This window comes from Heptranchias perlo, chromosome 29 (assembly GCF_035084215.1).
Source record: "Heptranchias perlo isolate sHepPer1 chromosome 29, sHepPer1.hap1, whole genome shotgun sequence".
In the NCBI taxonomy this organism is placed as follows: Eukaryota; Metazoa; Chordata; class Chondrichthyes; order Hexanchiformes; family Hexanchidae; genus Heptranchias; species Heptranchias perlo.
In genome coordinates, this window is record NC_090353.1 from 23962985 (window position 1) to 23978400 (window position 15416).

A 15416-nucleotide genomic window follows, 5' to 3' on the forward strand; every position below is an offset into this window, starting at 1 on the left:
AAAGTGTTACAATTACTAGATTACAAACAAAATACAGTATATCCCTTCATTGATAACTCAAAACTAAAACCATGAAACCTTTTGTGTTTCCAAGCAGAAAACGCAGATCTCCCCTACCATATTCTACATGTTTTCTAAGATTTTTACAATGATCATCACTGGTCCAGCTGTTTAAAGAGATACTTCAGGAAAGGCTCAAATATATTGTACTTAATTTACTCTCATATGCATGAATGCCTTCACTAAAATAACTAGGCAGAGTGAGCAAGCGCCACGTAGAGAGAAAACAGGAAGAATTGGAGGACATGTAAAGGAAAAATACCAACGAGTAGTGGGAGAGAAAAATTGGTCACAAGTCATCACTAAAATCCTAAACAGTTAGAAAATGGATAGACATCTAATGATTGTCTACTATAGAGAGAAATATGTGAGAATTAAATTCAGTAAAAATTTGAAAATTAAAAAGCTAAATTCATCTGTGAACTGCAGTTAGAATCAAGTATTCAGTCAGTCATGGTATACACATCAAAAGTGGTGCTAGATATGACAGCAAAAGTATGACGCAGTTCCAGCATGAAATAATCACAAAGGGACAATTATATTCTCAATGATGAACTACAAGTTACAACGACCCAAACAGTTTTCTGCAGTGGCTCTAAGATTTGAAATGCTGCCAAAACTTATTTCGCTAAACTGAAAACTCCACAGTACCTTGGTTGGAGTTGTTGTACTACTCTTATTTTCTTTGTTTTCCTTTTGTTGTCTACGTCTAGCTGCCTCTTGTTCCTCCTGTAACAAAATATTAAACAACTTTCATTCGGAATGTATGTATGAGGGGTATGTTATCTAAAATTACAAAATTTCACATTTCTCAGATAAGCCTTCTTATTTTCAAATGAACTTAGTTTCGCAAAGGCGAAGAATCAAAATTCAGGGGAAACCTGGAGAACACGCAAGTGCCACAACAGCATTCATGGACAAAGAGAGGCAAAGCCATCTTATTTCTCCCTTACTCGGCAGGGGGGGTGGGGGGAGAAAGAGGGTTGAGAAAAAAGGATCCTGTCAACACACTGTACATACAATAAAGTTCTTAGAAAGGATAACCTGACCGAGTAGAAACCAAATGACCCCTTTCTTTGTAAAATAAGGAACTGCAAAGGGTGGACAAAAGAAATTGTGTAATATCAAAAGTTCATCCTTTTTCACATGCAGCTTTAGGGATACAAGTTCTTTTGATAGGAAGTATGAACAGTCCATGGAACTCAGTCATAATACCGTTGTGCACTTCGACAGATTTTAATATCAAGAACCACATTTGCTTAGAAGAACAAATAGATCAAGTACTCAATAATGTTTGTTTACAGTCATGCTCAGCCACTGAAAAGTTTTTCTTCCAGTTAAGGAAAATGGAAGCAATTCTTTATACCACAATTACATTACACATTTTCAGATGACTATACTTCGTGTCCAGGGGTAGAAACAAACATGTTGGTTCAAGAGTAACCTTCTTTGACCTTAAATTCATGAGCTTGCCATATTGCGGTTATAATTTTAACGAGCAAGTAAAAAAACAAACTTACCCTGAGTTTAGGATTTTTGAGACTAGAAAAGTAGTTTTCAAGCTGAAATGGAAAAAAATGTTTTACTTTCTTCTGGTTGTGCCTTGAAAACTATACATATGTTGATTGGCAATTAGATGTACTGCTAAACAAAGGTCCTGGAGCTGACTGAAGCCAAGACAGCTGTAACCATCCCTCTGGATCCAAGCATAGGTATACTCGGTCTACTCGTGGCAGAACAAAGAGCCCCTACCACACAAGCTTACTCCTGGCAGCAAAATAGTTCCCCGTTGCAGCACAATCTACACCCTAGACAACAAACATATCGTCTAAGCACATGATGGATATTTATCAGTCAGAGCAAGTAATGTACAGGCTGTGCCTGGAGCTTAACAAACATTAGGAGAAATGGGGCCCCTTCCAGTAGGCCAGCCTCAAACCCACCCAAATCTCCCACATCTAGAAAAAAAGTGTGAGAAATATAAATCCATTTAAAAAATAGCAACTTTGTTATATAGAATGTACAGCACAGAACGAGGCCAGTCAAACAGGTCCACACTGGTGTTTCTGTTCCACACAAGCCTCCTCCCTCCCTACTTCATCTAACCCTATCAGCATATCCTTCTATTCCTTTCTCCCTCATGTGTTTATCTGTCTTCCCCTTAAATGCATCTATGCAAGTCGCTTCAACTACTCCTTGTGGTAGTGAGTTCCACATTTTAACCACTCTCTGGGTAAAGAAGTTTCTCCTGAATTCCCTATTGGATTTATTAACTATCTTTTATATTTATGGCCCCTAGTTCTGGTCTCTTTTCTCCCCACCCCCTCCCACAAGTGGAAACATCTTCTCTACATCTACCCCATCAAACCCTTTCATAATCTTAAAGGCCTTTATCAGGTCACCTCTCAGTCTTCTCTTTTCTAGAGAAAAGAACCCCAGCCTGCTCAATCTTTCCTGATAGATATAACCTCTCAGTTCTGGTATCTTCCTTGTAAATCTCTTTTGCACCCTCTCCGGTACCTCTGTATCCTTTTTATGATAGGCAACCAGAACAGTTCGCAGTACTTCAAGTGTGATCTCACCAAGGTTCTATACAAGTTTGACATAATTACTGCTTTTCAATTCTATTTCCCTCTAGAAATGAATCCCAGTGCTTGGTTTGCTTTTTTTTTTAAAATGGCCTTATTAACCTTTGTTGCTACTTTTATTGATTTGTGTATCTGTACCCCAATCCTCTGCTCCTATAACCCACTTAGACTTGGATTTTCCAAGGGGTGCGTGGCCTCCTTATTCTTCCTACCAAAATGTACCACCTCACTTGCAAGCATTTCTAGAAGTAAAACACAACTTTAAGAAAATTAAAAAGTTACAGCCGCCTCCCACAGCACATTTCGCACCAACACTTCAAAAAAAATATTAAAATCAGCTACAATTCCAACTCTCATCACACAAAACCATTAAAACTATAGTGAACATTACTAATTCCACCCCCCCTCCCCCGAAGGGCAACTGAGGCACTTTCACAGTAACTGAAATGACATAACATATTACTTACTATGGTCCGATCAATTGTATGCAGGTAGTAGGAGACTGGTTTACCAGTCCATGAAACTGAGCCTCGCAGTGGTGATAACTCCACAACTCTCATGATAGTGCCAATATCTTCAAAGAGCAACATACAAGTAAAAAAAATTAGTTCGTCATAAAAGATTACAATATTACACAAATATTTTAAGAGTCTGTTTGGTTTTAACGACCAAGTTTCAAATAATGAGTGCTGACTGGAAAGCATTTCCAAAGATCAGCAGACAATTGCTCGGAATAAACAGGCTTCCCCCATGTAAAACTTTTAATAAGCTCCTCAATGCAATGAGGGGCACTTAGTGCAACAAATCCCAATTGCATTGGATCAATCAGATCCAAGATTTCCCAACAATCGGCATGGTTTCTTCAAAAGAAATACAATAGGTAAAAATTTACATCTACAACAATGTTTATAACTATTTTTTAAAAATCCAAGATCTCAAAATATCCAAAAAATGGCCTGTAGCTTCAAAGATCTGACTGCCAAAATTCTCCAAAATGTATCTTGGTTTCAAAATATTTGACTTTTCAACTTCAGTGTATAGCAGAATTTTTCCATTTAATCCCAGTTTCTGTGTTTAGAGAGGTTGGTGTTTCGGAGAGAAAAAGTTTTTTTTTAAAAAATATATTTAGAATTTAGTTTTAACACCCATTTGCTCCTACTAACAAAAAGCTATGCCAAAAACTCATGCAAAACTACATTGTCTGCTTTCTGTCCCATACCAAATCCTGCCTGCTCATAACCTCTATCCTCTCCGACCTCCACTGACTACCTGTCCCCTAATGCATGTGAATCAAAATCTTCCCTACATTAAAAGCATTACACAAATGCCTGCTGTTGCTGCCTATAATACGAAAACATAGTAGTGTTAAATGCTTCTCAAAAACTTGAGAAATTTCCTGCTCAACGTTACTTGACTTCCTGCAGCAATGCAACATCATAATGTTGGACTGACACCAGCCAAGCTGCAATGTGAGCATGCAGTTAAGAATTTCTGCTCTCACAAACTGGGGAAAGGGCTGTGCAGCTGCACATATACACGAACATGGGCACAGTGCATTTCAGTTCTAAGATCGTCTCTACTGGCCATACGAAAAAAACTACTCTACTTTCTTCAATAGAATCTATCACTTGGTCCATGATCAAATCAATGCCAGTGGCAATGGTGTCAATGTAGAATGGGACTGCACAGAAATCTCAATTAGAAGGTATAAATTTATATTCTTTTCAGGAATAGAGACCTTGAGCTGATTCAAGCACCTGGCCTAGCACAGAACCATAGAGCAGAGACAAATATCAAAATTCCTAATGCATTACCTCCAATTTAATAAAAACTTTGAGAACTAAACTTTCAAGAAATTTGTCACAAAGCATGCAATTTATCATAAATTTATATATTTTGCAACAACTGAATAAGGGGTGAGGGGTTGGGACTCTACAGCCATATTACATCAACGTCTGAAATATCCAGATCTCAAACACTGCAAGATAAGTGAAAACTTACCACTCAAGTTCCGGCTATTTATTCTGAAATTCAATGGTGCAAAGGGCTTGGAAGAGACAATTTTGCCACCTGTAACAATAATGGAGACCAACTGCAATAATGTCTCACATTTTTCAAAATGTACTGCACGGCCTTTCAAATGATTTTTTTTTAAAAATCCAACTTTTCAAGTAAAGAATCTACATGGATTGATCTTAATTTTAATACAAAACATCTGCACAGATCAAGAACAAAAAAGAATCAATGAGTAAGTTCTGCAAAATTGCACTCCTAGTATAAAGCCTCGTTTGACTGGAGTATGGGTTGCAAATTCTGACCTATACTCTTAAGTGGCCTATGACCTCACACTCCCATCAAGTAGGGCTCCATGCCACAAGTGCAGAAAAATAGTTACATATTCAGCTATTTCAACTGGAGCGGTTTTCATCAGATTAAGAGATGATTTGATAGAGTTGTGTAAATTATGAAGGGATGGGAAAGAGTAGCTAGAAACAGAGTGTTTCCAGTGATTGAGGAGTGTAGAACACAGGGATAAATATTAAATGCAAGAGATTTAGGACAGAGAGCAGGAGAAACCTTGGACAACATAACACCCCCAACCAAATGGTCGTGATCTGGCATTTCTGACATGTTCATAGTCAACCACCTAACCACTCAGCTGGAGTTCGGGAAATAACAGAGGCAAAGAAGAATGGGAAAAGGTTTAAATTTTTTTTTAAATGTGGTTTAATGCACTCCAATTTTAATTCACTGGTGACAATCTGAACAGGTTGCAAATCCACATATTGCACATGTAACACTAATTTAAGTAATCAAGTCCCACTTTGCCCAGAAAATAGCCAGTATGCAGTACTTTTAAAATTCTTTAATGGAACAGCATGTAAATTGAAAGTTCCATGGCCACCTATTGTATTATCAAAATTGGAAAATATGAATCACTAACTTCCACAATTTTTAAACTCAGGTTATTATTTGAGTAAGAGCTGTAACCTAACAATAGAACTTATATAGGGGAAAATTAATCTGATAATGTAGACTCAGTCCAAACTCAACTCAAAGATCCACTACTCTGCTAAGTCACATTTCTATCATTTTACTTTTTGAATAAGAGTAGATTTGGAACAACTGAGTTGCTGGTTTGAAGAAGTCAATTTCTGGTGCTAATGAAAGTTAAAAAAGACTTGAAATATTCTTACCTTCCTTCATGTTTGCAAATCGCTCCTTCAGCTGGTGATCCACCTCGGGACCAAAGGCAAAATTATTCACAAACACAACACTGTAAAGAAATACTGAAAATATAATCTCTCATCATCAATAATTGCATCATAAAACAGGGTGCATTTAATCATTGCACTTGTGACAACTTTTATTTTCTATTATAACTAAATGTGGATCAAAAGAACTTAAGTCAAATACTAAGAAACAAAAAGTCAGTAGAAACATTCATATTATAGGAATACATTGTACCATAAGAACAACTGCCAATTATGAAAGCAGAAATTTCACAATGCACTGGTAACCGAATGAAGTCTGAGGAAGCAAATTCAAATTATATGTAAAACCACAACAAATACTACATGGTTCCAGCAGACTTGCATGGGAAAATATAATGAACACACCCATATCACAGTACACATTACAAACTTGTTTATAGGCTTCTATTCTTATATTATGAGACTAGAAAAATACTGCTAATCCATAAAACAAAGTATTATCCACCATGCAAGGTCTTCACTTTTCAAATGATGACATCCCTCAAACCCTGTAGGAACTAGTCCAATCTTGACTGGCTCTGGGGAATCCACTTCCATCCTCCCCCATCCCTTGTGACATTATCAGGACAATCCACCTCAACTTGACCCCTGGTCCACACTGCTACAACCCAGGACTCATGTGATAGCAGATTTCTTTCAGACCTACAAGCTAAATGATATTGCCCTCCAAGTTCACTAAACATGAAATAAGCAATAACCCTAAAATGCCCTGCAACACCTACACATTGAAACCTATGATTTGCATCTAGTTGATGGGGGAAACAGATAATAATGAAGTACAATCTCCTGACCCAAATGAAACTGAGACCACCTTAGGAAGAAACCTTGAGTGGGCTCTAAGAACTCCTCTATCTTAATGCCGTATCAAATAGGGACAATCTAAAGTAAAACTTGTCTCTCACTAAGTTTGGGACTGAAAATAATGCCATTCGCAATGTTCACTTTTAAATATTTAACAAAATCACACCAACATTCAAATAATGAGTTCACCAGCTTATGAAGGATAAGTTCCTAGTCAGGAACCAGGGAATGTCTATCTACAGTGCAGGAGCAAGGGGTCAGAGAGGGGATAATCCTAATTACATTATTTTAAAAAATCCACACTGCCAAATCGAAATTGGACAAAGTCCTTTAGTGTGAGGGATGCCTGAATAACAAAGAATATACATTACACTCATAATACTGGACACATTCAATGCAATCAACAGTCCAATTAAAGATACATCCCAATAGTTTTAGCATTCAAATCGATGGCTTCTCTTCAGTCGTACATTCAAAATATATCACTATACCTATTTACACGTGCTCCATAAACAAACCAAGATGACATTACAGCACCTATGATTGAATCTGTAAGACTGGCATTTAATGTAAACAAAATAATGAGTAACTTAGTTTATAAAAATCAAAACTTGCTCAAAAACCAATGTGTGCAATTTTTAGGATCCCAATTTTCTAAGTACAGTTGATTTTCTTAGTTTTTCAAAACTGCTTTTTTTCCTGTTGTAACTAAGAAAATAGATTCAAAACAGTTGAAACTGATGCCCAAGACACCAAATTAACTTAATAATTTAATCTATACAGCCAAGTGTAGCTTCTATAAACAGAGTTGCCCTCAGCAAAAATAATCTCAATATATCCATAAAAATACATATGCCACATGCTCACATTCATACAATCTAGTTTTCCACTGCACTGTTTTGGAATATGAAATATGGTACACAGTTAATCACTACGTGAGTCAAAACCTCTAAAAAATCAACAGACAAAGCAAAGATAAATATCTACCAATACATTTGTTCTAAAAGTGTAATGTACATAAGATACCCCAGGACTCGTCAGCTTCTTAGTTTTAGAAAAAACTGCACGGAGAAGAATTTGCTAGTCTCTAAAAGTAGCTACACCAAGAGTAGCTGGTATAACGCAATAAGATTTTGCACTAAACACACTACTCTATACCTTGAAGCTCTCTTACCTCCCCCAACCCCAACGACAGAATTAAAAACCAGTGGTCATGGAGAGAAAACAGCTTTGAATTAGTGTTTAATATCTCTAAGGATCGTGCACTAAGCAACTGCTTAAATTAGGTTTCATACAAAAATTTAGCCATAGGGGTTCGGGATGTGAAGTCTCACCATAGTGGAGATTGGGGGGAGGGGGGCAGCAGGGAAGTGTTGAGAATAAGCAGAGTGATAAAAAGGGAATCAAGGAGTAAAAATGGATCAGAGTCAAGTGTGTGCGCACAAATAGGCAAAGTATTAAGAATAAAATTAGGGAACAAAGCACAATTACAATAGGGGAGTATGTCAGAGTTTCGATAGAGACTAGGCTTTAACTGCGACAGGACTGGGATGAGAACTGGCTTCAAGACTTTCAGAAGATATTTAAAAAAGGCAACAGGGGTGGCATTACTATACAAGAACTCTACTAGAGCATTAGCTGGAAAGAATATTAATGGTGGTGTTTAGACTGAGTATCTGAAATGAATTGAGAAATAATGATAAAGGTCAAATAGATCAATATAGACAAGTATGAGGTAGTGCATTTTTGGTAGGAAGACTAGGATGGCCATATACTGCTTGGATAATAAGAGTCTAAATGGAATAGAGGAGCAAGGGGATCTAGGGGTGCAGGTGCACAAATCACTACAAGTAGTGACGCTGGTTAATAAGGCCATAAAAAGCAAACCAAGGACTAGGGTTCATTTCTAGAAGGATAGAATTGAAAAGCAGAGAAGTTTATGTTAAACTTGTATAGAACCTTGGTTAGACCACACTTGGAGCACTGAGAACAGTTCTGATCTCCACATTATAAAAAGGATACAGAGGCAATGGAGAGGGTGCAAAAAAGATTCACATCAGGAAAGGTTGAATATGCTGGGGCTCTTTTCTCTAGAAAAGACAAGGCTGAGAGGTGACCTAATAGAGGTCTTTTAAGATAATGAAAGGGTTTGATTGGCCGGACAGATAAAATGTTTGCACCTGCAGGGAAGTCCAAAACTAGGAGGTTAGAAATATTCAATAAATCCAATAGGGAATTCAGGAGAAACTTCTTTACCCAAAGAGTGGTAAGAATGTGGAACGTGCTACCACAAGGAGTAGTTGAGGCAAATAGCAGAGATGCATTTAAGGAAAAGCTAGATAAGTACATGAGGGAGAAAGGAATAGAAGGATACATTGATAGGATTGGATGAAGTAGGGAGGGAGGAGGCTAGTGTGGAGCATAAACACCAGCAAGGACCAGTTTGTGCTCTAGTTTTGATGTAACTCTATGTAATGGCTCTGCAACATCATTGGGCTTTCATTATGGACCACCAAACATTGAGAAATACAGGAAGAGATTTGTAAATAATTCAAAGGAGGTTCCAGAATAGAGCGGTGTTAGAGGCACTTCAACTATCCAGGGGTAGCGTGACAACACTCACTGTGCTCAAAATAGGAAAGGGCTCATGCATCCAAGACTGTTCATTATCAATGGTTACAAAGATAACTAAGAAAGATGCAGTATTAGACCTAGTTCTGGGAGAAAAGAAACTGATCTGAAAGTAGAACATTTAGAGGCAAGGATATTAGGCTTAAAGTCAGAATAAAGAAAATACAGTTTTTAAGAAGTGCTAAATTGGAATACAACAAATTTTAGAAGGGTGGAAACAGACTAATCAGATGGAAAATTTGGTAAACAGAAAACTAACAGTGGAAAATATTTAAATCCAAGATGGGTGGAGTACAGACCAAAAATATTCCATCCAGGCATATAGGGCTTTCAGCAAAGCTCGAGAATTCCATGGATAACTAAGGAGATTAGGTCCAACATAGAGTTTAAGAAGGATTAATATGATAAAATGAAGGCTAATATTCCAGAAGAGAAGCAGAAAAAATAGAAGTATTAGAAGTGTTAAAAAGACTAGCAATCAACAAGAGTAAAAGAACAACTTGCATTTATATAATGCCTTGAACATTGAAAAACGTCCCAAGCCATGTCACAGTGGAATAATCAAAAAAAATGCCGAGCCAAAGGAGGAGATATTACCTGAGGTGACCACAGGTTTGGTCAGAGGTGGGTTTTAAGAAGTGTCTTAAAGGAGGAGAGGGAGGTGGAGAGGCAAGCACTTTTGGGAAGGAATTCAGGAAAGTTGTTGCTTCAGATATGTGTTGTTAAAATTCTGTGCTATTGCCCTTTATATTGAACGCCAGTTCTTTTATACTCTTAGCCCTCCTCATCAGCCGTGGCTCAATTGGTAGCACTCTCGCTCTAAGTCAGAAAGTTATGGGTTCAAGTTCCACCCCAGAGAATCGAGCACAAAATCTAGGCTGACACTCCCTGTGCAGTACTGAGGGAGTGCCGCACTGTTAGAGCTGCCTTCTTTTGGATGAGACGTTAAACCAAGGCTCAGTCTGCCCCTTCAAGTGGATGCCATGGCACTATTTCGAAGAGGAGCCGGGGAGTTATCCTGTGTCCTGGCCAACATCTATCCCTCAACCAACATCGCTAAAACAGATTATCTGTTTGTGGGAGCTTGCAAAATGGCTGTTGTGTTTCCTACATTACAATAGTGACTTCAAAAGTACTTCATTGGCTGTAAAGCACTTTGGGATGTCCTGAGGTCATGAAAGGAGTGATATAAATTCAAGTCCTTTCTTTCTTTAATCTCACTTTTGTTATTTTTTTTCTGTTTTACTTTGTGTTACTAGCCTTTATCATATTCTTCCTTCTTCAACTCTACCTTGAACCTAAGTGTTCTTATTCACCCATGGAATTTTTAAGTTTTGCTGCACCCCTTTACTCCTGGTTGAAATATTTTTAGTCTCCACCTACACTCATTGAAATATTTCCCACTACTAGTTTTCTGCTTTATCTTACTAACGTTTCCATCCAAATAGGTCCCCATTCATAGAGTGCATGGCAAAATGAGAGGAAGATTGCAGGAGGGCTTGGAAGATTAAGAAAGTTTCTAATACAGTTCAATGTAGATAATTAAGTACTAAATTTTGGGAAAGAACAGAACAGAAATATGCAACAGTAAAATTCTCAGAGCACAACAGAGATCTAGGGATACAAATTCACAGATCTTAAAGCAGGACTGCGGGTAGAAAAAGCCATAGAAAGGGCAAATTATATAAAAAAGGCATTAAATACAAAAGCAAAACAAACTGAAGATGAATCTGCCCACAGTAGTCCAGTGTGCAGCTTTGGGCATGCCAGTATAGAATGGATAGGGAAGGTTTTAACTGAAGTGTTTTAAGTTTTGATAGAGTTTGAAAGGATAAACAATGAAAGATTATTTTCACTGGCCAGTGAAAAAAGGGGCATAAGTTTAGAATCCAAAGAACCAGAAAATTGAAGGGTTCAAATTTTTTTTTTCACATAATGCGTTATTAAAACATGGAATGCATCACCACAAGTTGCCAAATCAATCACTGTTTAAAAGTTAAACAATCACTGAAGGAAAATATTAACATATGGAAAAAGAGCAGAGAAACAGGATTAGACCAAGTAACTCCACTGTGGAGTTACCACTGGCACTTCTGTGCTAAAATTTCTGATAATGACGACACTTGAAGGAAAAAGCAAACAAAGCCTAAAGTCACGAGTGAGCTGAAAGGCCATCGCAATATAGTCAGATTTAAACAGTTATGCAAACTTTCCAGTAACAAAAATTGTTTGGAGCATGTGTGTAGTCATATTAACTTCTCCTTCATACAGGATGATGCAACAATTATGAAAATTCTTATTTCATGCATATTCTGTCGAAAGGCAAATATAGGAAATTACAAGATGAAATTTCCATCTATACAATGGCAGTTTCAAAAAAGTCATTGCGCTACAAGCAGAGGAATAGGATTGAACAACAGCCTTTTAGTAGTAATTTTTAAAAAAATCATTTTTGGATGTGGGCATCACTGGCAAGGCTGGCATTTATTTCCCGTCCTTTGGTGCCGAGTAGACGGTGTGGGGCTTCTTGAACCGCTGCAAAAAGTTTGATACAACAGAGTGGATTGCTGGGCCACTTCAGCGGGTTAATAGTCAAGCACGTTGGTGTGCGACTGGAGTCACAAATAGGCCAGACCGGGTAAGATAAGGATGGCGGGTTTCCTTCCCTAAAAGACATTAGTGAACCGGTTGTTTTTAACGAAAATCTGACAGCTTCGTGGTCACTTTTACTGATACCTTTTTATTTCCCAATTTAAAAAACTGATCTCAAATTCTCAAACTGTCATGGTGGGATTTGGACTCACCTTCTGAGTTGTTAGTCCAGGTTTCTGAAGTACTAGTCGAGTAACATAACCACTACACTACCATACCAATTATTGAATACTGGTACCATATTGGTATGGACTATTAAAAAATGTGACCTACAAGCTGTGGAAATTATGTTTCTATTAATGAAGCATGAACTATATCTGTGGGCTACAGAAAGTTGTTCAGTTTTCTAGAAGAAGAAAAATTCCATGTACTATAAAACGTTACAGGCTGCAGCTAGATTCAACAAAGATGTCCTCTCATAAAACTGACTATAGCCCACTTTTGCCTGTTACTGATTAGCAAATGGTTAAGTCTCACGTGTAAAATTATGTATCACACCAACCGATAAAATGCACATACCTTCTCAACAGCCAACCAAAAAAAAAAATATACTGTAAATTGAATTATGTATTACTGTTGGACTGGTCACCTTGTATTTGCAATTTTTTCTTTCCATTCTTCAGATAGGAAGTCACCTCTTTCCAGCTGAAAGAAATAGAAAACTGCTCATATCACAATATAAAATTATCTTTTAATTTGAGCACGAGTTATCCAATTTGTTGCACTTTTTAAAAATTCCTCTCTGATTACTGGTACAGTACAAACATGGCTCTTCAGTAACCTTCAAAGTTCTAAATTCACACCACAGTTTAGTGATATTTTTCCTGCAAGTATGTTAACCCATCAAAAATTTGAACGTTATTACAAAAATCTTTCATTGAGACGTCTATAGAAGCTTATTCCTACGCTGATCAATGCTGGGCCTTAATGCAAAATAGTGGGGCACAAGATGCACATTCCTACCATCCACAATTATAAAACCACTCACTTCTAAAACAATCACACAATAACCACAAGTCACAGAAAAGTCTGTAGCTCATACAATCCAGCCTTTCCAGTGAAGAAAGGATCTGTGGGATAAGTACTTGGATGTTTCCCTACAGTCCAAATGCCCAATAAGTTAAAAGCAGAGATGTCGTGTTGCATAAAACGACATTCAACAAAACAGAAGTGCATGTGCAGTATCACAAAATTCATATAGAATTGTGAACTGAGTATAAATCAGATTGGTAGTTCAACATGCAGGGAAAAAAAGACACAGAGCTAAGGTTACTTGTAATCTAAGCTTGCATTTAGTGTCAACTCGGCTAGTGAATAGCACTGTCCCGAGTCAAAAGGTTGTGAATTCAAGCTATACCACAAACTCGAGTACATAGGCTGACGTTTCAGTGCAGCACTGAGGGGGTGCAGCATTAAGGGAGTATGCCATCTTCTGGACGAGACATTAAACGAAGGAGGACGCAAAAGATATCTTGGCACGATTCGAGGGTCAGGGAGTTCTCCCAGTAACTTGGCCAGCATTCCTCCTCCAACATTTTCCACCCAAAACAGATTATGTGGTCATTCATTCATTTTCTGTTACAGAACCTTGCTGTGTACAATTTTGGCTGTCATGTCTGCCTACATAACTGTGATTGAACTTCAAAAGCAATCTATTGGTTATGAAGTATTTTGGGATGCCCTACAGTCACGATAAAGTTATTTCAGTGCAAGTTCTTTTTTTTATTGTCATGAAAGGATCACGCGCTTCACAAATAGAGGTAAGCAAAGGAAGCCAACACCAAGCTGGGAGGATTAGAAAAGATGACCAAACGCTTGATTAAAAATATGGATTTTCATATTTTGAAGAGCTGGAGAGGCTTAAGGCTTAGGGGTGGGGTCCCAGAGAAAAAATGACTCAAAGGTGGAGTTAAGGTACAGATCAGTCATAATCTAAATAAATAACAGAACCGGCTCATGGGCTGAATGACCTACTCCTGTTCCTACGGCTGTGTCATTAATGATGGGGTGAGGGGAGGGTGTGCACACAAGGTCAGGATCAGAGGAACAGAGCATGTAGAAAGATGGATAGAGCTGGAGAAGATTTCAGAGATAAGGTGAGGCAAGGAGGGGCTTGTAGCCATGAATTTTAAATTGAATCCATGGATGACAGGGAACCCATGTAGATTAGCAAGGGTGGGTAAGAGTACAGAATGTGTGTAGCAGAGTTTATGGAGTGGAGGCTGGGAAGCTAGCAAGATGACAATTGCAGTAGTTGGATAGAGGAAAATAGAGAGAAGAGGATAGAGGAAGAGGGGAATAGGGAAAGGGGAAGATGGGTAGCAACAGAAGGGGAATTGATGGAGGAGAAGCAAAGTAGTATATATGAGAAGGGAAGGAAAGGTGGGAATGCTAAGAGGAGGTGGTCATAGTTGGGAGATGGTAGTGGGAAGGATAAACGGGAGAGTAGGAAAGACAGACAGAGGCAGAGATAGGAAGGGAGCTGCCAGGGGCTCATTTTCCCTACACATGCCACTAGAAAATGCAACTTGGATCCTGGACTGCTCCCAACTCTGCACAACACCCACCTGAAAGGATAAAAGAGAAGAAAAACCAGAGCAGAAATATACAGACAAGGATCATGAAACAGAGTGTGGGCGACAGAGCGCAAGCGACAAAGAAATATACATATATCTCTCACGCACATCAATCTCCTGTGGTGTTGTAAACGAGGAGTCAAGATCAAGTGTAATCTGCAGGTGAAATCGGGCAAGACAGCAAGGAATAACTGGACAAGAGCACACACATGTAATGCAGCCCTTATTATACAAACAAATTTATAATTAAAAAAATGACACCAACAAGAATGTGACAAAGTTAGATTTTGTAGACAGGAAGTGCATGCAGATATGAGATTTTTAATTGAAAAATTTCTAAGTGCAAACATTTTTTATCATTTGATTCTAAAATTGAAAGATTTTTCAAAATTTGGTGTCTGAATCTTTGCATAAAACAAGCTTACTGTGTACTCTCCATATTTCTTCCCATACCATCGCATCCATTTTCTGAACTCTGTATCCATTGTCTGTGTAAGGAAAAAAAAACATTATACTTCGCTTTTCTTTATTGGACATTTTTCAAAATATTTTTCTAAATAAACTGCTTACCTCTGCATATTTTGCAGGTATCTCTGCCTTTTCTACACCATAGTAATGCTTGCATTGTGTAGCTGCAGCAACTTGTAACACTACTTGACCCACGCCTAGGGAAGGAAGTTAACATCAATCAATACAACTGGCTACAGAACTACATAATCCAGAACTTTCTACATTTCACATAAACTACTCTATTGCCTTATATAAATGATGCCATTACAAAAACATGACTGTTAAATTGTCAGTCAGATCAATTAACCAAAGGTCATCTGAAG

General features: G+C 37.9%; 1 protein-coding gene across 5 annotated transcripts in view; it reads right to left on the reverse strand.

Moving 5' to 3' along the window:
* The window catches only part of dot1l (DOT1-like histone H3K79 methyltransferase), a 95800-nt gene that overhangs the window by 53898 nt on the left and 26486 nt on the right, over nt 1-15416 (reverse strand). For all 5 annotated transcript variants that reach the window (XM_067968310.1, XM_067968307.1, XM_067968309.1 and 2 more), the window contains 8 exons: nt 15154-15248; nt 15009-15071; nt 12597-12652; nt 5846-5925; nt 4650-4718; nt 3116-3222; nt 1581-1622; nt 712-789 (listed from right to left, as the gene is read on the reverse strand). In XM_067968310.1, the coding sequence (XP_067824411.1) occupies nt 712-789; nt 1581-1622; nt 3116-3222; nt 4650-4718; nt 5846-5925; nt 12597-12652; nt 15009-15071; nt 15154-15248 (590 nt within the window). The remainder of the gene's footprint in view (nt 1-711; nt 790-1580; nt 1623-3115; nt 3223-4649; nt 4719-5845; nt 5926-12596; nt 12653-15008; nt 15072-15153; nt 15249-15416) is intronic.